We start from the raw sequence: 27,114 nt of genomic DNA, 5'->3' as shown, positions 1-27,114 counted from the left end.
TTTCCTCCTTTCTTCATATTATAATTTAAAATAGAGAAGAGAAAGCTAATTTATCTAGAAGAAAAGTGACATTTTCTTTTTTCTTTTTTGGGGGATGCAGGGTATATTGCTTTTTATGTCATCCTTTTAAGAAAAAGATTATGATGTATTTTTTTGAAAGCTCCTAACTGTTGGTACCTCACCAAACATTTTAAATAGCTAATTACGGTGGAGAGTAAGTTTGGGGACACATAGCACCTGGGATTCCTTTGTGTCTATTTTGATTTTGCTGTATTAGAAAAAGGGACAGAGAAAAAACTACAACCTTGGGATTTTCTCTTATTAGAAGAATATGGACAAGATTCATTCTGAATGAATTAGTTCATATTGCACAGATCCCAAATTACATAGCATTCCTCCCCAAAAGCAAGAAGTTGTTAGCACCATTTCTTTCATGTCAGTTCTTCCTGGATGTTTGTCTCACTAATGACAATGGCTTCTAGCAAAGTCTGCCATTCGTTGTTGTGTCAACTGTGTATTGAACACCTACTATATTTTTTACCCCTGCTGAGCATGAGAAAGACACCAAAGCATTGCACAGCCTCTTTGTACATGTCTTCTATGTGTCTGAAACTTTCGATTCATTTACCTCCAGATGCCCTCCACCATCCTGAGCAAATCTGAAGGTATCAAAAAGGGTTCATATCATCAGAAGTTATAGTCCCCAAGACAATGAATATAACCTTAAAATGATTTCAACCAGAGCAACTAGCATTATCCTAAACATCTCCAACTAATAATAAATCACTGAAATTCCCCTTTCTGAGAGTTTTTTTTTTTTTTTAATTTCTGTTATATCAGTGGCAGCTTCTGTTTCCCCAAGGCTCAAATAGTCTTGAGCTGGTTTTCGTAAATAATATCTTCTTGAGAAGATTCGAATAGATCAGCTCAGAAACATCTCTTTACGCTAAAAATTCTTATTGTTGCCTCAAGAGCACAGTGCTTTTTGGAAACTTCATGGAATACTGTGATTTTTAAGAAATCCAAATTCCTGAGTTTGATGTTCCCTGGAATGAAATAGTTTGTGGCATGGGTAATTCTGAATAATGTCCTGTTTAGAGCCAAAGTATCATCAATTTTAAAACCTATCATTACTTTGTATGCCATAAGAAGAAAAAAAAATTGAGACTATGCTACAAAAAGCTGGGACCCCAAAGGGTTGCCATCTCGGTGTCATGGTGAACTATATAGACGCCAAAAATCTTGCATGTTTCAATCTTGGCATTGGGCAGGGAGAGAAATCAAAATCTCTGAGGATTGGAACTACAAGATGGTACACATGCATGTGAGGGACTCAATTACACCAGCAGTGTGGTCCAAGAAACCTCAAGAAAGGAATTTAAAGTGGTCTTAAGCTGGCTGTGCCCCCAGATGATGGCAGAAGCAAATGCTTTACTCTAGGCCAGGAGGCCTGATTTCCAAGCTGTTAAAATAAGGAAAATGTGTGTCTTAGTTAAATAAGGTGGTGAGACCTGCCTATTTCTCTGCTACACAAGACATATCTGAGCCGTCTGCAGGACCACTGTTGGTCATTCAGATCCCACAGTGTGCAGTGCCTTCTTCTCCAAACGCCACTGCATCATTTGCTGGTCACACCCGAGGAAGTCAGTCCTCCTCTACCAAGCCCTCTTTGCCCATCTCTGAGCCTGGATGGATGTCCAAAGTTTGGGGTCACATTCCCATGCAAAAAGTCCTGTCTTTGAGAATTGACCTTTGCCACTCACAACTCTCCTCATTCTGAGTTGATTCCACAGTGAGACTCTTCCTATTACCTACTGGATGCATATCCACTCTGAGTATTAAGATGTCCAAACAACCTGAGCATGAAACTGCCAAGAATGGCAGTGACCAGAATTAACTCATCTGACTGACACAGTCTGAGAGGGTGTCAGCACCATAGCCAGAGACTCACCCATTCAGGCCACTCCTGATTTTGTGTGGGACCCTTAACTCTTTGGGATCATTTCCACACTTCACCTCTTCTATCCTGCTCTTTTGCTAATGCCTGCAGTAGATGTGTTCGGAAAATGAAACCTAATTTTAGACTTAGCCTAAGTGACATTTAATTAGGAAAGTGACTCATTTATGAGTTTCACTGGTTTTCTTTGTAATCCTTTGTTACCTTCTGAAGACAAGCATTAGTGGAGTTAGAATGAGCCTTCTTTTCCTCTCTGATAGTGAGGGATAATTGGGCTTGGGGATACATGTAGAGATATCACAAGTATTCATGTCCCAGGCTCAGAAGCTCTGATATGATTTAATGAAGGTACTAACTTTTGTAAGTACAAGGTTCTCAGCATTGAATGGCACACCTCTATATCTGATTGCTCCTAAGTCTGTTTGAGAAAGCCCCTCTTTCTCTTACCTCCCCTACGAGTTTGAGATTCGGTGTTTTGGCAAATAAAAAAAGTCTTGAATTTTTTATAGGTTGTTCTTCAAAAGACCGCGTAAGTATTACTTGGGCTGCTCCGTTTGCTTGCCAGGGGATAGGAGTTAGTGAATTATGCATTTCTTCAGCAGCAAGCTGGCATCTCGTGGCCCATTCCCCATGAGTGATCAATATTCTTCCTCTTTGTTTTGTTTTTGGCTCTTTCTTTCAGTTGATTGCTTGGATCCCACCTGCTCCAGCCATGGGGTCTGCATAAATGGAGAATGCCTCTGCAGCCCTGGCTGGGGTGGTCTAAACTGTGAGCTGGCAAGGGTCCAATGCCCAGACCAGTGCAGTGGGCACGGCACTTACGTCCCTGACACAGGCCTCTGCAGCTGTGATCCCAACTGGATGGGTCCCGACTGCTCTGTGGGTAAGACAAGAGGTTTCCTCCTTACTTTTCCCAACACTCATGCCCTGTGCTCCTTCCGTGAGCCCAAATGGAAAGGAATCTACTCTTCACACTTAGCGTGGGATGAAGGAATGTAGGGTAATTGCATAGTGCCTTTCTTACTCTCTCTTCCTCAGTCATTGAATCTGTGATCCTTGGAAACAAACAAACAAACAAAAACACCACAGGTCCTCATGCCTTGTTTGTTCCATCACTACAAATGGACGAGGGGCCCGGGAGGGATGCTTCCATTTGCATTATAGGTTTTCTTATGTACACTCCCTCAAGGTACCAGAAAACAAAACAGAACAATTCAGTCCCAGACAAACTGAATGGAACGTCCTATAAAACAGAAAAGAGGCTCCCTCGGGGTGCCGTGGGAACACGTTACAGAGCACTGCAATACTCCAGTGACAGGAAAATAATGAAGTTGCGCTGTACACTTTATTTTCCTAAAATTAAGAGTATGCGTCTTACCTCCCGAGTGACCCTAAAGTGGAACGGTTCAACAGTTCACGCCAGTCCCAACCTACCCGAGAATGGTTCTGTTCACAGTGACAAGTGCCTATCCAAGCAAGTGATCATCATTCCGCCCCCTTCCTCTGGGTAGTGAGACAGCTGTCAGATTGCCATGGCAATCAGGAAGGGAATATATGTGAGGCTTTGCCTACAATGGAAAAGAAATGAATATTTCATTCCAAAAGGAAAAAAAAAGAGTCAGTTAAAATGGGCTATTTTGAGACGGCTTCTCAGCCCACTTGCCTCTGGCTTCAACGCTGATGCTGGTGGTCCAGGCCAAGCTCTGCAGAGGATGGGGGAGGAGGACCCCTAGATCCAAGGCCCAACCGTGCTGCCGATACGCTGTGTGACTTGGAGTGAGTCACTGCCCCTCCTGATTGAGTTTTCCTTCCCCTGGCACGATGAGCCATGCCTCCCTCAGCAGTCTGTCGTAAGGATGAATGTCTGGCATGTGCTTGTCCTCGAGTGAGAGGTCTGGAACGCCAGAGAGTGTATATCTGTCTGTCTGTCTTCTCCCCAAGCACAAAAGACTTTGAGCTCCTTTGAGAAAGAGGCTGTGTAAATGCAGCACAATCCGAGCAGACATTATTGCCACAAGGTGCCAAGGGGGCTGACGGGTGGGTTTGCCATCATTGTGGGGATGGAGCTGCAGGGTTCCTGAGTGGTCTTTGTTCAGTCCAGGCTCTCGACAGGGTAAAAATCATAGCTGGCCAGGGAGTCAGGATGCACATACATGTTCTCAGTTGGCACCTCCCGCACAGCTTTGCCAAACTGGATGGCCGGGGTCTGACCTCCACCTGGGGTGACCTCAAGATCTAGCACAGTGGTTCTTTCCCTCGAGTGCACATCAAAAACCACCTGGAGGACTTGAGAAAACCAATTTCTGAGCCCCACTCCCACAACGTCTTATTCCGGAGATCTGAGCAAGGCACAAGAATTGGCATTGACTACCAAGTCCCCAGGTGACAGCGATGCTGCTGGTCGAGGGACCCCACTGTGAAAACCGCTGCTCTAGAAACTACATAACGGTTCGTACCCAGCCCAGTGGAGGGACAGGCCTCCCCAGGAGACACACCTGCTGGGCCTTGGGGCCTGCTCCAGGGACCCAGGCCATGTGTGTGGTCTGGCCTCCAGTGGAGGGTTTTGCCAGCTGTGGTGTTGAGCTGTAATCATTGTTTTTCTTCCAGAAGTGTGCTCAGTAGACTGTGGCACTCACGGCGTCTGCATCGGGGGAGTCTGCCGCTGTGAAGAGGGCTGGACAGGCGCAGCTTGTGACCAGCGCGTGTGCCACCCCCGCTGCATTGAGCACGGGACCTGTAAAGATGGCAAATGTGAATGCCGAGAGGGCTGGAATGGTGAACACTGCACCATTGGTAGGCAAACGGCAGGCACCGAAACAGGCACATATTGCTTTATTTTCATAAATCGTAGATCTATAGTGATGGTCGTGCATTGCAACTGGCTGTTCCTTCAGGGACACGAGTGCTCTACAACATTCCTGCTGCCCCTCCAAATCTTCAGGGGGCTAGGGAAGGGAAAAGCAAAGTCCCCAACTAGAAAATGCTTTCCCTTCTTTCCAGAATTCTAGATTGGGAGGCAAGGAACAAAACCAGATAAAATCCATTCAAATGACTGATTTGGGGAGGGGAAAATGCACATGCATGGGAAATTGTCAGGACCTGAAGGTTTCAAGCAAACCCCCCACCCCCACCAGCCATGATGGTAGTCTGCAAGTCTCCACTTTTTGAATACTCTCCCCGCCGGCTGGATCACTGGATCCCTGCTTGCTGGCAACAATTGAACTCACTTGTTTTTGACCAGGTGACTTGTAAGGCAGGACTCCCAAGTTTCCAGGGTAGCCAGGGACTCCTGGAAGAGGTTTGTGCACCGTCTTGCTGTCCCAAGACAAGGCATCCTGCTTGGGCCCTGATCCTCCCCATCACCACTACCATCATTCAGCGTCTCCCCTGGCCCCATGTCATTCTCACTCAGTCACCTTTCTACATAAGTTCCTCAACTGAGGGTTTTTTTTGTTTTGTTTTGTTTTGTTGTTTGTTTTTTTAAGGTTGTTTTATCTCTTGAGGAGTAATCGTTTCTAGGTGTCTTCCGTTTTGGTTTTGATGGCTCTTGGTCAATATTGTGGTTCAGGGTAGGATGAAACTGGATTGAATGTATCCAGTTATCCCTTTGAGGATGGGAGCCAACAGCTGTTTGGTTTTCCACATCCCTCAGACAGTCAGAGTGACAAAGTTGTCCACTTGAGTATCATTTTCTTACCTGTGATTTTTGCTTATGCTGCTTTGAGTTCACTGTGGAGCTGGCTAATCCGCTCACTTGCAAGAAAATCCTCAAAGACGTTTCCAAGCAAACTACTGACTTGTCCCCTTACAGTTACCTTTGAAGCTAGCCATCACGTTGCATCCCTCCCCTCTGTCCTAGCCCTAAGGCCCCGGTCGACAGATTGGCTACCCGGAGGGAGAGGCGGTGTTAGGACTCGTCCAGGGCTGACTCACGAGGTCAGACTCAATTTCCCATGCTGTTCATTTGAGTGGTGAAGCAGAGACCAAGCATACTCTGCATCAGATTTACCCTGGTTCCATCTAATTGGGCATCTGAGGGGCAGCATGCCGATCTAGGCCATGACCATAGCACTGGGACCCTGGCGGGACAGTCTGTTGGCAGTGAATTGTTTTTGCAATCTCTCAATGATGCTCCAGATCCTGCTCCCCTGCGGCTGCTTTCATCTTCTGTTCCCTGCAGAGTCTGGGGGATAATTCAGAAAACTCTCAAGGGAGGGTGCGCACAGCCCCCTACCGAGCCAGTTCACAGTTCAGACCAGCAGCTCCCACTCTTGAGGGGCGTTCCTGTTGATGGGCCTTTTTGCATGCCCGGCGTGATTTAAAGACTTTTCCCCAACCCCATACCTCCATGGTCTCAGTCCTCACACCGCCCTCAAATAAGAGCTCTTGCCAACCAATAACCTTTAGGTAGAAAATCCTACTTTCTTCACAGCCAGCCTCTCCCCTCTGCGCTCCCTTCCCACACACAGCGAAGTTTTGCTGCCCCCACAGTCAAGCCCGCTGGCCCTCCCCCACTTACAGCTCATTCTCACTCTGGCAATGGCTCGCAAGAGCACAGCCCAGACAGACTGGGACAGTTTGGAAAACCACAGCGGAGGGGGCCAGAGCTGACCTGCTGACTGTTTTTCTATGGCTGACAAGCTAAGGACTGTCTTTACACTGACCAAGTGTTGAAAAAAGTTGCAAGGGGTGTTTTCCGACACATGATACTTGAATTCAAATTTCAGTGTCCATTAGATCAAGTGCTTTTTGAGGACAGCCCCTCCCATTCACTGAAATGTTGTCAGCCTGCACGTTCCATCGTAGTGCTACGTCCCTGCCACAGAGACCGTACGGTCCTCAGAGCCCCGGGTTACCTGGCCCTTTACGGGAGTAATCAGCCCTCCCCTGATTTAGAGAGTTGCACAGATCTTGTTGGAAAAAGAAGAGAAGAAGGCAGCTGGTCCACACTCACTTTAGGAACAGCACCCGGCCCTGCCCCAGCTGTGGTTTGAACGTTGTCAGAGGAAACAACAAGGTCCAGTGGGGGAGAGAGGAGAAAACAATAATGGAGTGCTCCTGTCTCTGGAGCCTTTGAAGGTGAAATGGGATGATGGCCCCTCTAGTCTGGGTAGGAGATGGTGAGGATATGGTCAGCACGAGAACCTAGGAGATGCTTCCTGCTAGCAGCCCTGTGGGTGAGATGAACTGGGGGGAGGTGTTTCTGCGACTTGAAGTGCCTGGTTTGAGTTTCACACGTGCATGCGCTAACACGTGTGAGCTCTCGGGAGACAGAGGGAGTGTGCAAATTCACGAATCAGGTGAAGCTACCAACATGAAGGGAGTTTCAGGTCCAGGAAAGTCTCTGGTTCAGAACTATAATCTCTCGCGACCGTATGCATTCACACTATGTAAGGTATAAAGATATTTATCACCAAAGTCTTTTCTTTTGAGAAATTGAGGCTCCCTGGTTTCATGTGTAGGATAGGTGCTCTATCCTCATAGTTACGCTCACGGGGACTCACTCTCAAAAAAACCAAACAATACCTTGGCTGGTGAGATTTGCTATTCAGAATCTCGAGATGTTTGGACGCACATAATTGCTTCTTTTGCTTTTCAACCTCTGGCCCCGGAGCTGCTGTGTGCAGTTTTAGACTTTCATTTTGAGGAGACACTCCTGTCAATTCACTTTAAGTAAATGCCACAATTTACAAGCCCAGAATTGGTCCTCCTCCTCAGGGATACCGACAGAAAGGAAAGAGAGGCTTTTTGGTCCTTTCTAAGCAGAGCCTCAAATGCTGTATTTTTGAAAATAGAAAATAAATAAGAATGAAATGGCACCTAGTCTGCAAACATCGCATTAGGAGATTTGGGGTGAGGCTGAGCCTGAGTGGTTCGTGTTGGGGTGCTAGGGTTGTCTGCAGCCAATTTTCAAAAGGTTGTGGTGAGAGGTGGTTTTCTTAGGATCATTGCAAATCGTCACCTGAACAATTGACAGCACTAGTGGATGGCGTTTATTGTGCTGAAGGAAGCAAGAAGACAGATGCGGGGGTAGGGGAGGGCGGTTGGCCACGGTGGGTGCATGGAAATGAGGATAAAAACACAGACTTCTAAAACTCAATTGAGTAGGATCTATCCATGTTTGGATAGACTTCTAAAACTCGGTTGAGTAGGATCTATCCATGCATTTCTGGAATTTTCAACCAAATTATTATTTTTTTATGTTTGGAAATTTAGTACGTATTGCTAAAGATTTACATATAAGGTAAAACATTTCAATATTAGCTGTTAGAGTTAACAGCTGGTAGACTGGATTCAACCGAGCAGTAATTCTTATATTACATTGTTCCAACAAGTTAAACATAAGGTATGGCTGAAACTTACAGAATTTCATAGATAAGGAGTATGCTTTGAATCCAGATGAACCACAATTCTTGTTTATCTTTGGAATGTATTCGTGTTATTTGGATAGGCTGCAGTTTACTCTTAGGAAGAAATCAGAAAGTGCATTGTGTGGTTAGATTAGTTTTATTCTTTAAACATAATCCTAAAATGGGTTGTTATTTCTATCACCCACCAACGCCTTACTGAGCCGGGGACTGCACTTGAGAAGGCGATCCACAGACCATACCCCCAAGGCATTAAGGAGCTACAGAATAGGTCAAAAATCACGGTGAACTGTTGTAAACTCAGCTAAGTGTCTGTTGCCGAGTAATTGTTCCTGTGCTGTGGGAGCAGAATAGTGGAGCCAGGTATAGGGAGAAATAACATTTTGCCAGAGAATGCGAGGAGGGAAACTAAATTCTAACTGAGGATTGTTGCTATTGTCTCCTGAATGTGAGCTGTCCAGACCTCCACTCTGAATAACATAAACAAACACACCCACAGAATAAATCCACCAACACCAGGTGCCCACCCTTGGTGAACTGTTTGATATCGGGGTAGTGAGCAATGCCGGTAATAGTGATTACAACTTGTTTATTTTGTCTCTGTGGTCTTGACCTCCAGTTGCATTTCAGAATCATGAGGACTTGATTTCTAGGACTTGATTTCTGTGGGGCTGAGTGACCGGCCATGTACCCCAAGTCAGAACAGTTTTCTTCTTTCTCTATTACCCTGGGGCCCTTCTATTTTTCCTCTTTAATTGGTTGGGGAAAGAAATAGTTTCTTGTGATGTTAATAAGGAAAATGAATCTTTACCCAAGGTAAAACCAGCCTTGCGACAATCTGATATGATGATTAAGTGATTGTCATCAGAAGTAGACAGGGTCACAGTCCAAGAGGGAGAGAGCTTGAGAGCTACAGGGAACACGATGGGAAGAAAGTGACTATCAAAATTAACCAACTTCAGACTGAGTACAGCTGCTTCTGCATCTCATTCCAGCTTCATTCTAAGTTATGGAAACATTTTTCTTGTAGCTCTTATCCTTGAACATTCGAGCTTTCCTGACTCCACAATGAGATCAAGTTGAGATGAAATTAGCCACTGCGGAGCCATCCTTAGCACCACGCCTGTGGGAGCAGCTAATTCTCTGATTGGTTAATTAACCTGTTCCTCTGGGGACTCTTATTAGCACCTACACTAGTAGCTCCATTCTTTTTGAAGTGAAAACTGGAAGGGATGGTCCTTCACTGTTAGAGATTATGGACAGACTTTTAGCGGAGTTACACTTCTGATTTTTTTCCCCACACTTGGGCCAAAATGTGAGCCACCACATGGCCAGACCTTCTCTTTGAGTCTGGATCAGGCAATCTATCCAACTTTCCTACCCAGACTCAGAACGAGGACCAGAAGGTAAAAGTTACAGGAACTCCTTTGCAACTCACTCCAAAAAGTAAAATAAAATGAAAAGAGAAACGTGCCTTACAAGTAATCAGATTCTCATCACTCAAAGTGTTGACTGTCTTGGCTTGGGTGTTGAAGAAGGGCTTTAAGCATCTGTTGGAAAATAGACCACAGAGACAGACATAAAGATCACTCTCACTTAATGGCTTGACCATTCTGTAGTTTAAATGGAATTTTTTTTTCTGTATTGTTTCCTATGTGATTTAGTAGTATGTGCCCATGTAAGGAGCTCCTATCAAAAAAGAAAAGGGGGTTGGGGTGCCTGGGTGGCTCAACCCATTAAGCCTCCAACTCTTAATTTCAGCTTAGGTCTTGATCTCAGGGTCTTGAGTTCAAGTCCTATGTTGGGTTCCATGCTAGGCATGGAGACTACTTAAAAAAAAAAAAAAAAAAGGAGGGAGAAGAAAAGAGGGAATGGAGCTTCGTTGTCTTAGCTCTGTGGGGAGACAGTAACTTGGAGCATTTCTGTACTATACCCTTACTTTTTCAGAGGATCCTATTGATACACTAGCCGTGGCCCACAGTGCTGGGGCCAGACCCAACATCTAAATAAATAGCTTAATATGAAGTGTTACTGATTTCACAAGAGCACAGAGCTAAAGTAGTTTGTAACTCTCAGGACAGAAACCCATGGGTGAGGGTTAACATGAAAAATATTCTATACTCAAAGGAAAACATAGAAGAATAAGAGCTGTTGAAAAAAAAGGGGGAGGAATTCTCTACCCTAGTGTAAGTAGTGAATACTCTGTTACTTGAGCTTTGACAAAGAATCAACCATTCAATTTATTAAGAACAAGTTTTGGGATTCTCAGGTCCCCCCAAATGCCCTCAAGACTTGGCATTAAAAGGAAAGGAACACAAAGAGGGCCCTAGAGATCCAAGCCCCTGTAGGTATTCATGGTGGGTATTTTCCCTTCACTCACTGTCTGATATGTTGTGGTGTCATGAAGAATAGATTGATGGATAATGAAGGATATCTGTGTTCTAGGCTTAACTCTACCCTAAACATCCAGGGTGCTCTTGGCATAGTCACCCACCTTACCAGCCCATTTTCTTCCTGCGGCAAATGAGGGGATTGGACCACATAACTGCTTTCCACAGTGTGGTCCCAAACATGAAATGCTTTTTGTTGGTGTGGAAATATATTTTACTGAATGGTTATGTAGGGTTTTTAAAAATATGTGTTTGGGAAAACTATGAGTAACTCATCAAAGTCATGATTATACTGGTATTGCTTAGGGATGTGGCAAAAGTAAGTAGCAATATTAGGCCTGAATAAATCTAAAGAAACATATTAAGTAAATAATAGTGCAGATATTGCACATACCACAAATGCAATAGATGATCGACTGAATTTAGAACACACTTGGATGAGATGATCTCTAAGGACTGGTCCAACTCCTGAATTGTATTACTTGGATGCAAAATTATATGAATTATGTGAACGGGCCACTCTAGCACAATCAAACCTTTCTCTTTCCTGTAAGGCAATGGGGAGGACTTCCAAGTAAGATCCCATAATACACACTTTACATTAAAGGACTAGATACAATGTAGTGTTGGCTCAGCAAATGATGCTTTTTTTTTTGAATGGTTGAGGATAGTCAACGGTAGTTTTTGTTAGTTTCTCCATCTGCTCGTCTCCAGTTATCTGATTTATCTAGGAAATTTTTCCTCTTCATTGAAAAACTTCCTTCCATAGTCTGAATAATCAGAGTCCACTTATTCCTTTATATTATGTTAGTTGATTTAAAAAATGGTGTTAAATAGGGGCTTATCTATCTATATCTACTTTACTTGGATTCAGGGCAATGCAAGCATAACGAAGCACATAAGATAAGGCTTATATGTCAGTCTGCCTGAGATCAAATCCTTGCAGGTTTCCTCACCTTTTTGTGCCTCAGTTTCTTTGTCTGCAAATGGGAAAACAAGAGATGACCTACTTCATTAGGTTATATGTAAAGTATGGGCACAGAGCCTACCATAAGAGTCAAACAAATGTGAGCTGATGTCATCATCATCATCATCATCATCATCCCCCTGCCCCATCACCACCACCATCATCTCTTACCGATGTAAGACAAAAACAAGAGAAGATCATTAAAATAAATTTCTCTTTGAGACATTTTTGCTACTTTTTTTTTAACTTGGTTTTTTATTAACACATAATGCATTATTTGTCCCAGGGGTACAGGTACATCAGGCTTACACATTTCATAGCACTCACCATAGCACATACCCTCCCCAGTGTCCATCACCCAGCCACCCCACCCCTACCCCCCATCACCAGCAACCCTCAGTTTGTTTCCTGAGATTAAGAATTTCTTATGGTTTATCTCCCTCCTGATCCCATCTTGTTTCATTTTTTTCCCTCCCAAACCCCCAGGACCCCCCACCCTGCCTCTCAAATTCCTCATATCAGAAAGATCATATGATAATTGTCTTTCTCTGATTGACTTATTTCGCTCAGCATAATACCCTCTAGTTCCATCCACGTTGTTGCAAATGACAAGATTTCATTTCTTTTGATGGCTGCATAGTATCCCATTGTGTATATATACCACATCTTCTTTATCCATTCATCTGTTGATGGACATCTAGGTTCTTTCCATAGTTGGGCTTTTGTGGACACTGTTGCTATAAATATTCGGGTGCACATGCCCCTTTGGATCACTACATTTGTATCCTTAGGGTAAATATCCAGTAGGGCAATTGCTGGGTCATAGGGTAGCTCTATTTTCAACTTTTTGAGGAACCTCCATGCTGTTTTCCAGAGTGGCTGCACTAGCTTGCATTCCCACCAACAGTGTAGGAGGGTTCCCCTTTCTCCACGTCCTTGCCAACATATGTCATTTCCTGACTTGTTAGTTTTAGCCATTCTGAGGGGTGAGGTGGTATCTCACTGTGGTTTTGATTTGTATTTCCCTGATGCCAAGTGATATTGAGCACTTTTTCATGTTTCTGTTGGCTATTTGGATGTCGTCTTTGCCGAAATGTCTGTTCGTGTCTTCTGCCCATTTCTTAATTGAATTATTTGTTCTTTGGGTGTTGACTTTGGTAAGTTCTTTATGGGTTTTTGATACTAGCCCTTTATCTGATATGTCTTTTGCAAATATCTTCTCCCAGTCTATCAGTTATCTTTTGGTTTTGTTGACGCTTTCCTTTGCTGTGCAAAAGCTGTTGATCTTGATGAAGTCCCAATAGTTCATTTCATTTCTGCTTCTTTCAACCTCCCTTTCATATAACTGCCTCCAACCTACCATCGTTAGCCATATTTCAAAAAATAACCCCTACCCACTACCAATTTCTCAAGCAAAGTTTTGTTCTATAACTCACTGGTAGCTGCTTCTTACAGAGAAATGTAAACTGGCTCTCTCACCTGGAATGGAACCTGCTTGTTTTTACCAAACAGCCCCATTATACATGGAATCAAACATCTGAATATCCTCATGTTAATGGAAACGTATTGTGAAATTGGGGTTTGCTACTTTCAACCAAAATTTATCCAACTAAACTTTTTGGACATATTCCAGAGAAGCCAAGAGGTCTATGAGAATTTGTTTTTAATTCTGGGTTTCATTTTTATAATAAGTATAGTTCAAAAGAAAAGTCTTTTGAAATATTGGTTTGGAATTATGTCATTATTGAGTAGAATAAAACTCCAATTCTTTTAAGCCAGCATCTCTCAAACGAGGGACCCAGACATACTCTAGAGCAGTTTGGAGTAACACTGCTTCCTTTAAGAAGGAACCTAGCAATTCTTCTATTCAGGATGCTGCCAAGTCAGTGTCTCCTAGAATACCTTGTTCTGGTCTCTGGTTTTCTGACTTTAGGCTCCAACATTATATTTGTACTTGCTCTGTACAAAAAGGAATAATAACCCAGGAGGCTCAACTGAACTCAGTTGAGTCACACATGCCTTTTGGAGACTCAGGAATTGCACTGATTGTCCCTACTCAGCCCAATGAACTGCACAATTACCCTCATTCCTTGCATGACTCCTTGGAGCAATGCCCGTGGGTAACATCTGGGGATTTTTTGCAATTCCTTTGCTCATCTCCTGGGTTATCAGAAGCCACACAGATTATCCCAGATGTTCATGTAGGGAACAGATTCTGCATTTCCTCCCAAGTTGCCTGCCTAATGGGGTTCAATCTTACACCAGCCACTTCTTTCATAGCATTCTATTTCACAAGCTCTTTTTTAAAGTCTTGTCTTTATTGCCTTTGGAAAACAGGGTTCCATCATTTTGAAAACCCACAACAGTCAGGGTTTATTGATTTTCTTCTCATCCTTTTCATCATGTGTTGAATGCATCATTATAAGCAGACTTAAAGAAAGCCACCATATCATTGACCATCTCTGAGCTTTTCTCTTCGTGGGTAATAAAGAAAAAAAACATGTAAAATAGCAACTAGAAGAAAGTTAAGTATTTCATCATAACCATTCTCAGGATAATTAGAATGGATTAAATTACAAGATAAAATGCATTTAGTTAATCTTCCCTCTAATTAAAAAAATATCCCTAGTTTTAAATAAAGCGTTTATTTTTAAAAACATATTTTCATTGTAATCAGTAAGGGGGAGGCCTCTTTGGTCCTCAGTGATAGAAGGCAACAGCTGCAAAGTAATTAAAAGCTACTAGCCAGTGTTTTTTGTTATTATTATTAAGATCCTTAAGAAGCCTACTCAATCTTTTCCCATAGCTTTTGCCATGGGATTCCCCACAAAAGACCTCATTCTAAGGTCCGTGGTGATATACCTCTCTTTCTGTTCCCAGATCAGTCAAGATATGGTTGACTCCTCCTGCCCAATAAGTGTCAAGTGAGGAGATTAATGTAGCAGTGGTTTTTATACTTTTACACATGAACTGAGATGATTGTCAAAACAAGATAGGTAGGTTACATGAGACATTCATAAAATAGAATGGGGACACACTCTACCCTTCATAGGTTCTATTCCAAGACTGATAGAACCCACATCACCCCAAGCCCTAAAAATCTGTCTCACAAATAAGGAATCATTGACATTACTTCTCAAATTTCATGGCTCATCCCAACCACAAAGCTCACTCCCCATTTGCATCCTGAACATTCCTAGAAGTTTCCAGGGCTGTCTCACATGCTCATGGTCAGCCCATTCAGATTCTTCAAGCTTGGTTTCCTCATGGAGGCCTGATGTTTACAAAATTCACTTCAGGGGAGCCCTACAGTATTCCTCCTTCTGCCAGAGGTGTGCCAACCAGCACCCTCAGTGTCCACTTAACTCAAGCCCTGCTGGGTTTCCACAGTGAAGGAGAGGCCACCACACTTGCCCACATTGGGAATCTTTATCAGCTGCTTCCACACACCTTTGAGAAAGAAGCTTGCCTATTTATTTATTTATTTATTTCTGCCTATAGCACCTCTCTTATCCATCAAGGTTTTGTCCCAGGATCAGGCTATAGAACAGGCAATTTGGTTTCCTCACTTTGGGTTTCCTCAATTTCCCTCAAACTCAGATACCTTCCATAGACTCAGGAGTGGTGGGGGATGTTCACATGTTCTTCAGACACACCCAGGCTCTAAATTCCTACACAGATCAGTGAGGACCCCTGTCATCTACACAACTAGAGAAGCTCTCCTTCTTCCTTCTTATTTTGGTTAAGGGTTGCTTCCATTTTCAGCCAGCTCAACTACAAGTAAAGGAGCCCCTGTGATCTCTCATCCTTCTGCTAATGGTGTCGCAAAAGGAGTGGAGAGGCAAATGTTTCCATATCCCTTAGAACCGGTTTTCCAGCAATTTCTATCATGGCTCTTTGAGGCGGCTCACTCTAATCATGGGTGACATCCAGCTATATCCTGCCAGAGTTCAGGGAAAGGAAGGGTTAACTGATATTCCAGAGATAAAAAGTCCCACAGAATTGCTGTCCAGAGGGATTTAAATTGCTGAGACTCCTGGCCCATGGATTCCAAATTTAGCTGCAGCAGCACCTGGTCAAATTAGCAATGAAGTTGGTTAGAACTTAGCTCAGAAGGGTCATCTGTCCAAAGCTCCAAGCAGAGTGATGGGCTCTGATAAGTGTGAATTGCATTTCTTTATTTTTAAAATCATGGTTTAACTTCAAGAGGGATTGCCAGACAGCCCTGTCTAGTTGTCTAGAAACAATGCCAGGGTGTGGGGTCTCCCAGAGATTATAAAATAAGCACCTCACAGGCACAGAGGAAGCATTTGTAACTGATTTTATTCCAACAAGTTAGCAAGCTGCCTATCACCAGCCACGCTCTTGCACGGAAACCTGCTCTCTCTAATGACATGAAACTCAAGTCAGGCAATGGGACTGTTTCTCCACATTAGGTGTATGGGAGCCCAGGAAGCCCAAATGCCACTGATGATAACAATTCCCATGAATAAGGAGAGAGATTGAAGAAGATATTAGAGGTGGTAAGAGAAACGAGCTTTTTCCTATTAATCCAGGGAATGCAGGCAAGTTGAGTTGGGTCCCTTAAGCATGCTGCTATCTGCTTCTCACCACACTTTGAATATGAACTAATCTAACTTTTTATTTCCATTTAATGGGACCAAGAAAGATGCATGTGCATTCACTTACAGACCTGTTCTCTGGGGGTCTGATAGAGGAAATGTTACCACACCGTACAGAAGCCTAGCACAGAAACTAGTCTACCCAGAATTAAGCAGTTGGAAACACATAATACACACCAACACCCACTCCAAACTCCCAACATCTCCCGCGTTATGCTTGTAGATGGTAACCTCTTCCTTCCTTGGAGGAACTTCCTCATCCTCAGTGCTTTCCTCATGTAGTTACCGCGCATTCAGAGGGTGGGGCTGGAGAGGGGAAGTATGCAGCAGAGGGCTTCAGTGCATGGGCTTTGGAATCAAACAGGCCTGGTTTCAAACCCAGCCTCCAGCAACTGCAAGTTGGGTGATATTTGGCAAGCTAGGTATCTTCAGTACCTCCACTTTTCCCATCTGTAAGCTGGGAATAATAATACCCATGTCCTACTTTGGGGAGCACTTCACTTATCAGTGAAGCATTTAACACAGTCCTTGATGCTCCATAAATGTTAGCTTAGAAATCATGAGCACCTGCAGATCCTTGCCAGAGTTGCCCAAGTGCATCTTTGTGGACAGCATAGTTGGCAGTGGTGGCACGCTAGATAGATAGAGGTGGCAGACAACCATACCCAGGGACCCGAACTCCCCAAAGAGAGGCCAGGATGCTAATGCCCCTATGGTATCCCAGGGATCTGGGCCCACCACCTGCTCCACTCCTGTAGGAGAAGGTCACTGAGGCACCTGGATGCCCTGCATGCAAGAAGAGAGAACACAGGGAACAAGAGCAATGCAGAGAGAGATCTGGAAATGGCCAACTGAGGATCTGTCTGCCAGTTGGAGGGACATGGGTGTTACAAACATAAAGAAGAGAGTTACGCGGGTATCATCCCATGGCATGTGTGAGGTCCACACCTCCTCCATGTGGTTCCAGCTGAGCAGTGACAACTATATTCATTCATTCATCCATCTGTCCATTCATTCATTCATGAAACATTTATTGAGCATCTAATTGTGCTGAGTGCAGCATAAGGCTCCCCGGGGGTAGCAGGAGTAAAAGAGAAGTGGTTGGCCCAGGGGCTGGTGACAGTCTGAGGAACTGAAGACCTCAGCTGTCTTCTTGCCCACATGAGACTTTGCTGTTCTCTAACAAACGCACCCTTCCCGGTGTTTCTGCCAATCATTTTTGGTTTCTTTTTTGACATTGTTTCTTGCTAACAGCTTCCCAAGAAGATCAACGAAAGGATGGAAGCCTTAAACTTCCAATGGCAGTTTAAATTCATTTGTAACACAATATAATTACATTAAAAAAGCAGTCAGGTATCAAACTGTGTGGATACACACAAATGACTCCTTCATAAGTGTTAATATTTTCAACAGCGGAAGAAATTTGGTTAAATCAAATGAAGATTTGATTTAATCAAATCATTAAAATTTGATTTTCCCTCCTATCCTTTTTTATCTTTTAATCCTTCGTATATGGCACAACTTGTTCTGTTAAATAACATTCATTAATTAAATCTCATCTTCTCTTAGCTATATCTATATTTTTATTTATTACAAAAACCTTCAGATGCTTATAATCTAATTTAGTTGGATTATTGCTTGGACATCTCTAAGTAAGAAAACCTTGAGGTTTAAGACGGAATTACTGGCAAGGGAGGGAATGGGATAAACCAAGTTCTCTTTTTGTCTCCGCTTGGCAGGAGGTGATTGGGCAGGCCTTTCCTCTGTTAGGGGAGGTGGCCTAGATAATGAGAGCGCTATGAATTCAGTGTCTTCATTGACTGTGGGAAGGGACGGTACGGAAGAACCTGTAGAAAGAGTTGTAGACTCAAACACCCCTATGTGGATGAGGCAGGAGCAATGTCCATGAGGGCACTGGAAAGGGTCAAAGACAGTAGGGAGGGGTGATACACTGGAGAGCGTACGCCCCTTCTATAGAGGGAAGACATGGCCTGTGTCCCACTGAACATTGCCATAGAGAAATGCAAACCTAGCTTGACCAAAATTTCCGATTTTTCAGTACAAAGCCGGGTATCAGGATTGTTATGCATACTCTCCCAGTTTTCAAATGTTGGCAAGCAATTCAAACTGTGTGAAAATGGTCTACGAGCCGTTCAAATAGGACTGGAGGCCACATGGGTCACCCATCTGTGACCGCTGACACTGAGCTCCAGGGCAAGATTAGTATCGAGTTAGGGAACATCATCATTTGTCTGGGTTGAGACTGGAACAGCTTTGGCTTTTTTTTTTTTTTTTTTTTTTTTGGATGCCCAACTCTACTGGTGACTGGTTTCTGCTGGTAGGAGTCTCATTGCCAGGGTGTGATGGTGATAACTTCTTTGCACTTACAAGTTGAATTTTCTCCAAGGAGCTCAAAAGACTTTGTGTTGCCTCCGTCAACCTCACAACAGGCCTGTGAGGCAAGCAGGTAGCTATTGCCCCAAGACACACAGGGAGCAGCATTAAATATTTTAAACAGACAGCTAGGTTGACTCCTTGGTCTACATCCATGGTCTACACAATTGGCAAATTACCACATTCATGAAGCGCAGGCAGGGTTTCCCATTCCTGCCTCCTCTGCTGCCCTTTTTGGCTTATCTTCCTTCCATCTGCTCCAGCTGACAGCTAAGCCCCAGATCTCAACAATATATACAAGCAAACCGAGCCAGTGACTAATTCCTGTCGTGCGTGTGAGTGTGTACACGTCTGTGCGTGCATGCATGTATGTGTGCCCATCTAACTTCTCGGCAGGTCCCGCATGGTTCATCTGCACCCATTACAACACATCTCTGCATTGGTCCTTGGTGTGATGCCATGCTCTGAAATTCTACTTTGCCAAGTGCTCAAGACCTAGAAACGCCGACTGGGTATCTGCAGGATTCTGGATATCTGCATTTACTAACAGTGGCCATCTAATCCATGCCCCTTGGGGTCCCATCTCCCTTCTCTTCCTTAAACAGATAGAATTACAGCTATGAAGAAGCCTTTCCCTTACAGAGCTGGGATAGGTGCCCTCTCCTTGGCCACAGTGGATTAACAGGAGTGGTCATGGAAAGGCAGGACAAGGGCCAGAGCAGTGCAGTGGAAGGCCAGAACGAAGATCTTCTCTGAGTTGCCTTGGGTAGAACACCCAAGAAATTCCCATTGGCCAGCAGTGATTAGAGCTCCACCACGGTCATTTCCCCTCTAGTCTGGGTTCAAGGGTTTTGCTGCACCATCCCTCTGTCCTCCCCCCTTCTCCTCTGCTTTATGGGCATATATGCTCTCTGTCCTGCTCTACTCAGGGGAGTTCCTTGGGATTTGCAGGCATGACCCAGAGAGAAAACTCCAGTATGGCAGTGTAAAACCGTTGGTCTTTTTCCCAGGACAAGTATCCCCGTTTTCTAGATTGCCTTGCTCTTCCTTCCAAATTGTCTCAGATCAGACGGCTGATTCCTGGGAACGGTTCCCATCATGATATTCTACCACAGCCATTCACATTCTCTGCATGCGAGCATGCCATGGACATCCTTCAGAGGCAGATGCAGAGCTAGAGCGACACCTGGCCGTCCTAATGCATGTGTGAAAGAGGGGACTAGACTTAGTGACACTTGGGACAGCAAAGGCTGCCATACCCATCAGCTTCCCCTCTGATCCCACAAATAGGATACTCTTCTTTAGAGCAGAGTCCAATGAAACTGCCTTTTCATTGGGAACTTTAAGGATTCCACAGAAGAGCACTGGAAATCCCTTCTCGATTTAGTCAGAAGTGCAGTTGATTAAGCATCTAGAATCAGCCATTCTGTCTTAGCTCATCTCAACAGATCAAAATCAATACTGAAAATTTTTTCAAGTATGTAGCTTAAGAAAGCCATCTCTTTATATCCTCAGGGATGTATTTCTTTATAACCAAATATATAAAAAGGTAGCTTTTGTGCTGCCTTGGGAGAAATCAACTCATGCTATTCATTTGTTCAGAATGGAAGCTTCCAAAGGTCAGCCAAGGCTTCTCTTTACCTTCATTCACGATGTCTCTCAAAATATCACACAGACAAATCATAATTTGTATTTTTCACATACATACAAAAACATCCATTCTTGGGAGTCGAAGGTGCACCATGTAGGGGACATCTTTATCATAGTAGCCTCAGGGTGACATTCTAGAAGTTCAAAATAGGGAAGCCACAGGCATTCTCAGTGCTGCCAAATCCATTAAAGCCTGTTGTATGGTGTACAGAATGCCCATGCAGGAGACCCTCATGGTGGGTCTGTCAGCACATTCAGGCTCACCTGGCTGAGCCAGCCTTTGGGTTTAATTGGCTCCTATAGGTCAACAGTGCAACTCAGGGATGCTCAAGCCAACAGACTCACTGGTCAGCAGGGACATCAGCCCCTGGAGTTTCAGCACTCAGCCGTGCACAGGTTACCGAAGCCGCGGTGAAGTTCCAGGTTTAGTTAAGTACTTGGCCAAACCAAGAAGTCCCTTTAAAGTGGCATCTGACAGACCTCCACGTGCTAGGACAACTCCACTTTGACATGTACCTTTCTGCTTCCAGCACCAGTGAGATGGGGTTATACTAAGGAGTGCAACTTCACAATATTTTCTGAGCAGTAAAAGCAAAAGACTGCAGTGCTATAAAATCATGTCTTTCCGGAGACATTAAAATCTGACTGATACTGGGGTGCCTGGGTGGCTCAGTAGGTTAAATCCTCTGCTTTCAGCTCAGGTCATGATCTCAGGGTCCTGGGATCAAGCCCCGCATCAGACTCTCTGCCTGTCAGGGAGGCCTGCTTTCTCCTCTCTCTCTCTCTCTCTCTCTGCCTGCCTCTCTGCCTACTTGTGATCTCTGTTGAATAAATGGATAAAATCTTAAAAAAAAAAAAATCTGAATGATACTGATCACAGTGAGGTAAAAAGCCGCAAGCCAAGACTTGGAGGGGAAGGAGATAGAGGCCCTGAAAACATGAGGCTAATACATAAAGAAAGTAGTTAGAGCCGAGCTGGGAGTGGATTCTGAAGCTAGAAATGCACTTTGCTCAGGGGTTTCCTTTTAATTTGTGTTTCCTCCCAGGCTATGGCTTTGCCCCTTTCTGTTAAAATCTTGACAGTGCCTCCCAAGAAAGATGCTCTCTGGCCGGGACAACCCCTCTGGTTTGGTCAAGCCTGGCATTCCACAGCAAAACATAGTATCCAGAAGGAACCTAAATTACCCTCTGATTTGGAACAGGAATACACCAGGTGCTCAGTAAGCACTGGCTGGCTTGAGATTCCCTGGGCATGGCCCTCCTGAAAAAAGTTAAGAAAAAGAGAAGCCACATTATATCTGAAGAGAACAGTGGGGACAGATAGTGAGAAGCCACCATGAGTTAACTTCAAAAGTACTGTTTCTTTAGCTCCAAAAGAGCCCATTTGTGAAAAGTCAGGAGCTAGATTTGAGGAAGAAATAGTGAAAGGAATAACTAAGTAAATGAAGGGGTTTTCTGGAGTTTTGGAGCATGAGGATTTGAACAAGGGACACGTTGGCCTATAGTCCAGTGCACAATTCCGAAATGAGGACAGGATCACCACAAACAGAATGACAAGGGGTTCTTTGAGCAAGTCGAGAAATCTTACCCTTTTTATGCATAAAGCACAGATATCTATGCAACAAATAAGCAGATCTGTAGTGTATCTGTGGTTTTAAAATTTCATGATGAGGAGAGGAATTCGGATTCTCTCGGTTCCTGAGGAAGGAGATAATGGGCCAGGGGTGAGAGATTCATCTGGTAGAAGAGATAGTAGATTGATTTGCTTCCAGAACTTCAGTAGAAGTGGCCTCGAGTATCTTTACTAAAGACAAACTCCTGCTTAGGAAATTTTGTGCCAAGTCATGGCTCTGTCTTTCTCGCCCCCCTTGCCGGCTGCTCTCAGTCTGTACCAAATCCGTTTAGACGACGATAATGGGCCGAAGAGCTGGTTTTGCTTGTGTTTTGAATTCACTCGTCTGCTGAACTCCCTCTTCAAATAAGAGCGGCTAGCAGTTACTGAATACCAGCCGTAAAACTTGCCAGCCCCTGTGCTCGGTTCTTAACACACTTTCTCATATCCTGATCCTCACATCAGTTTTGTGAGGTAGAAATGGTCCCCATCATCGTACAGGTGAGAACACTGGCTCAGAGAGGAAAAGCCCTTGGGGTAAGTCTGAACTGTCAGTGCCAGGGGGAGGTGAGCTCTAACCCTCGGTTTATTTGACAGAAACCAGGTGTTACCACAGACTGTTTTGATCGCCTACTTTGATCCCAGCTAGTTGTGGCAAGAGGCTTTCTCTGGAGGCCAGCAATGAAATCAGAGTGTATGGGCACCCAGGGGCACCCTCCTTTCCTGGTAAAGGCACCACCACCTGCAAGAATGTCTCTTCAGGGATTGGGGGGCTGTCCCCCACTTGGTAATACTTTGGGGTTCTCTGCTTTTCCAGCACCCCCAGGCCAAAGAGTGCACCAAGTTCTTTCAGATTCCCAAAATGAATCATCTCTCCTCAGCACAGGCATAATTGGCCAACTTCTCTAAATTTAAGTTGACTTTCTATCAGAGTTCACATTTCTACCAACTTTTCATTAAATTAATTATTCAAAACAATTCAGAGTTAGCGTTCTCACAGCAACTGTAACTCTGCCACGACTATATTAAGGCGTAAATTGAACAGCATGTTTTGCAATAAAGTTAATTTTATATTCACCAGAGAACTGAGTTATAGTTGCTGTGGGAACCATCATTTCGAATCTCTTGACTTTGGTGCATTTAAATTCTCAGCCACAGCCTTGCACACCGTAGCATATTTTGCATGGAAGCTTCATCTGCTTCACGCCCGCGCCTGGAGCCCCTGAACCCGGAAGTCCTGTCAGAGTCTGGCAGATCCGTCTCTCGTGCTCCCAACCTTCCTCCTCATCCTGGTATCTCTGACACTGTTGAGAGAAATAGCCAACAAACCCAAATGGTTCTGCTTTTATATCTCAGAAATGTCTGTCTGGGGGAGGTGACTTTCCTCAGAAATGTCTGTCTGGGGGAGGTGACTTTCCTCAGAAGCGGGGTCAGTGAGAGGCGCCAAGGCTCAGGCAATGTCAATGAAAGCAAGCAATGCCATTGAATCTGTGAGGAGCCGGGATTCTCATCCAAGGGTATTTCTGGATCACGTTGTATTATTCAGTACACACAGGGTGACCTCTGAAGGCTTCAAGTCCTTGCCTGTGCCATTAATCATGCAGGCATGCACGGCCATACATCAGAACATACTGGAGCTCCGGAAAAGCTAAACATTTCCCAGAGTCACATAAAACCCAAGCATCTCTAAATCAAGATGCACTGCAGGGCCTCTCTAAGAGGTGCGTTCAGTAGAGCTGGAATAGAACTCAGGGTAAATCCTGGCAGTATGGAATCGGTGACAGGTACCAGGGTGAAGACGGAAGCTTGTTTGGGAGGGACAGCAGAGGCAGATGAGACTCTGAGGTGGTTAGAGATGCGAGCGTTCCATCTACAAGGATTATCGATTTTTCAGCTTTATTGGAAAAATCAGTCATGCTTTCTGCCTCCTGGGGATTGCTCTGCTGCAATTTGGGAGTGTGTGTGTGTGTGTGTGTGTGTAAACTCTGCAGGTTAGCAGCTGAGTAGCAGCTCCCATTCACCATTCAATTATCCATTTAGCTAAAATGTGACTTAACAGAAACATACTGCTGTTTTGCATGTTTAAAATATATTTGAAAGGAGGGATTTTTGTTTCTCTGTAAATGAGAGGATTTCGAAGAGAAAGCTCTCGCCTTCCTAAGGGCACATTCATTATGCGAAACTGGAGAACAGCACAGGCCAGATTGTTGGGATTCTGACTCCTATTCTATATGCTTTCAGAAAACAAACATCTCCTTATTCTTCATACTCCCCCTGATCGAGACTTATCACGAAATTTATAAAGGCCTCGTAACAACCAGTGACTTCCCTCAAGTTCTTAACCAGCTAAACACTGTGAAGAAAAGGACTAAAACAAAACATGCAGATAGAGTTTCAAAGAACAGGATAAGTTCATAACTCGGGGTTACGTGGGTCACAAGGATGAGAAGGAGTGAATGATAGAAGGTGCTGGATTAATGAACAAGGGCAGGGCTGCTGGGAGCTGCCATTTCAGCCAGAGGAAAGAAAAATGGGTGAAGAAACAAAGGAAAGATTGAAATGTTTTTATTGTCTCTGTACAGGCAAAAAGTAACATAAAACAAGATAAAATACAGCTAGTGTATGAGGTCATCTAATACATAGTGTTTTGAGAACAAGTTTTCAGAGGATTTGGAGGGATTTGTTGGTTAGGAAATCTTGACAGATTAATGAATATAAATATATGTGTATATTTATGTATACCGATGGATGGATAGACGGAAGATAGAGGGAGGACGGACAGATGGTTCATAGATGCACCGATGGAGTTTTTGAAGTATATTTGAGTGCCACAATTCAGATGCATCAAGCTGACCTATAGGGATAAACAGATTGCAAAAGGCTTTGAAGTCCAGGAGTAATAACCTGGGAGGGCGTTTAGGGCTGACCCAAGGAAGTTCTGTTGCCTAGAAGAACTAGATGATGCTGGCAGACTTAATGCAAACTTCTGGTGTCCGGTCACGACATCAAGAAGGTCAGTGCGGTCCTTTGCTGGAGCTGTTCCATGTTACATTGTCAGCCCTCAACCTGGGGAGAGAGCCGGGGTGACCCGCAGTTCTCAGCGCCCCTCCACCCATGTACCCTTCCCTTTCGCTTCTACCACGTTGCCTTTAATATGAAAAAGCAACATAGAGGGAAAGGCAGAATCATCACAAAACCCAGCCTCTCCAACCTTGGTTACTTGCCGATTCCCAAATGAAGTTTGTGTCAACCGGAGTGCTATTTATGGACAGTGTATTTTATCCTTTGCTCTGCGTCTGTGCCACAAGCCTTTCCTTTTGGAGGGATGCGTAGGGAAGCTTAAACACATACAGGACTGGCCCTGCCGCGGGGAGTCCCGGTAGCAGGGCACCTGCCTACACCACCCGAACCGCCACCATGGTTTACCAAGATCGTCCCCGTGACCTCCTCCTGCACAGCCTCCCGGGCCCTGTCCTTGCCCCAACCTCAGTCTGTTTTCCCAGCACAAAGGAAAGCTTTAGAAGCTCAAGCCCGATCAAGCCAGTCCTCTGCCCTGCCCCCTCGATGGCCCCCTCTCCACACCGCAGGCAGAGCACCCCTTTCTGCTCACATGCTTTTCTGAGCCTGGTTTACATGGGCACCTCACATGCCTCTTATGATTTAGGAGGACTTTTTTAGGTAACATGTCACATCCATTATGTGCTGATCTTACTCATGGAACTCTCAGGAAATTACCTCATTTTCCTTATTTCCATTTCAGTCTTTGGAGGGCACCTTCCTGGGGTCTTTGCTGTACTGACAGTCATGTTTTCAGCCATAGTATACAGTCCCTCCTCATCGCCAAGTGCAGAGCAAAGACTCCCCTCAGCTGCGTAGACCCTTCTGCCAGCATTTGATGTTATTTTAAACAATAATAATAACTTTCAGTTCTGAAACATTTACTATGTGCATTTACTTAGGATTTATACATCTTACATATTACTAGATATATTTACATGCATTTATACATCATGCTAAGCATGCAATAGGTTTTTTCTCTTTTAAACCCCAACAACCCTCTGGAATAGGTACTTTTATTGCCCTGGTTTTACAGATGAAGAAAGTAAGGAATAAGGAGTTAATCATTTTTGCCTAAGATCGTATAGGCCAAGAGGTGTTTGTATTAAAAGCATCCTAAAATCCAGAATTTAAAACCCATAGTCCTGGGGTAGGTTCTTGGCCCAGCTCTTTTCACATCTATTAGAAACAAACATTTAGTGATTTCCTTACATTTCCTAGAGTTGTGCTGCGAACAGCAACAACAACAAAATATATGGCGATTTATCACCGGCCTGATTTTACACTAGTTAAAAGAAAGCCGTCAGCCCTGCAGTAAGTAACGAGTCCGTGCCCACAGGCCTCCTAGATGTTATTTGTATTTTTATGACCCTCCTGTGGCTATAAGGATGCTCAGTGGGTGTAGAAATTGGATGGTTAAAAATAACAAATAAGAAATCAAAGTCGCGCTTTGTCCCTATTTCCATACCGGCTAGGTACCACATTCATTATTCGCTGGACAGCTGTGGGAATAAGCAACACGAGGTACAACAACTTGATTATCCTCCAAGAACCAAATTAAACCATTGGACTTCCTTATTATTGTCATCCCTGCCTTTGTGTGACTCTTGTCACCCTCTTAATCTACCAACGTGCTCTCTTCTACCTCTCCGGGTACTCTATTCTGTCTCTTTCAGTCGGGAGGTATCAGCTTCTTCCAAGTTGAAAGGCACAGACCTACCCCAGCACTCCTCATCAGCCACTGTTGTCCGCTTGGTTTGGGACCCTGTACTGCAACCAGCTCTTTCTTTTGCTTGGGATGTGCCATCCATCCAGGGGCTTGGGGTCTGGCCCGACGGAGGTTTACTTTTTTTTTTACCTGGCTGCTGAATTGAGGGCACAATGAAGCAGCAGAAACACCTCACAGGCAGCTTATGGATGCATTCACTCAACAAATATCGTCAACGCTAGGCGCTGGGGTGAGCACTGGGAAAAGAGCTATACCCGGGGCACCTGGGTGGCTCAGTGGGTTGGGCCGCTGCCTTCGGCTCAGGTCATGATCTCAGGGTCCTGGGATAGAGTCCCGCATCGGGCTCTCTGCTCAGCAGGGAGCCTGCT

General features: G+C 44.4%; 1 protein-coding gene across 17 annotated transcripts in view; it reads left to right on the top strand.

Moving 5' to 3' along the window:
* Positions 1–27,114, top strand: part of TENM2 (teneurin transmembrane protein 2) — a 1,132,942-nt gene that overhangs the window by 983,930 nt on the left and 121,898 nt on the right. For 14 of the 17 annotated variants that reach the window (XM_044229874.1, XM_044229849.1, XM_044229842.1 and 11 more), the window contains 2 exons: positions 2,640–2,840; positions 4,565–4,777. In XM_044229874.1, the coding sequence (XP_044085809.1) occupies positions 2,640–2,840; positions 4,565–4,777 (414 nt within the window). The remainder of the gene's footprint in view (positions 1–2,639; positions 2,841–4,564; positions 4,778–27,114) is intronic. The other 3 variants (XM_044229881.1, XM_044229866.1, XM_044229857.1) reach the window with 1 other exon arrangement.

The sequence above is a fragment of the Neovison vison genome, chromosome 1, assembly GCF_020171115.1.
Source record: "Neovison vison isolate M4711 chromosome 1, ASM_NN_V1, whole genome shotgun sequence".
In the NCBI taxonomy this organism is placed as follows: Eukaryota; Metazoa; Chordata; class Mammalia; order Carnivora; family Mustelidae; genus Neogale; species Neogale vison.
Note: the sequence above shows the minus strand (reverse complement) of the source record. Positions and strands in the feature narration are given on the sequence as shown.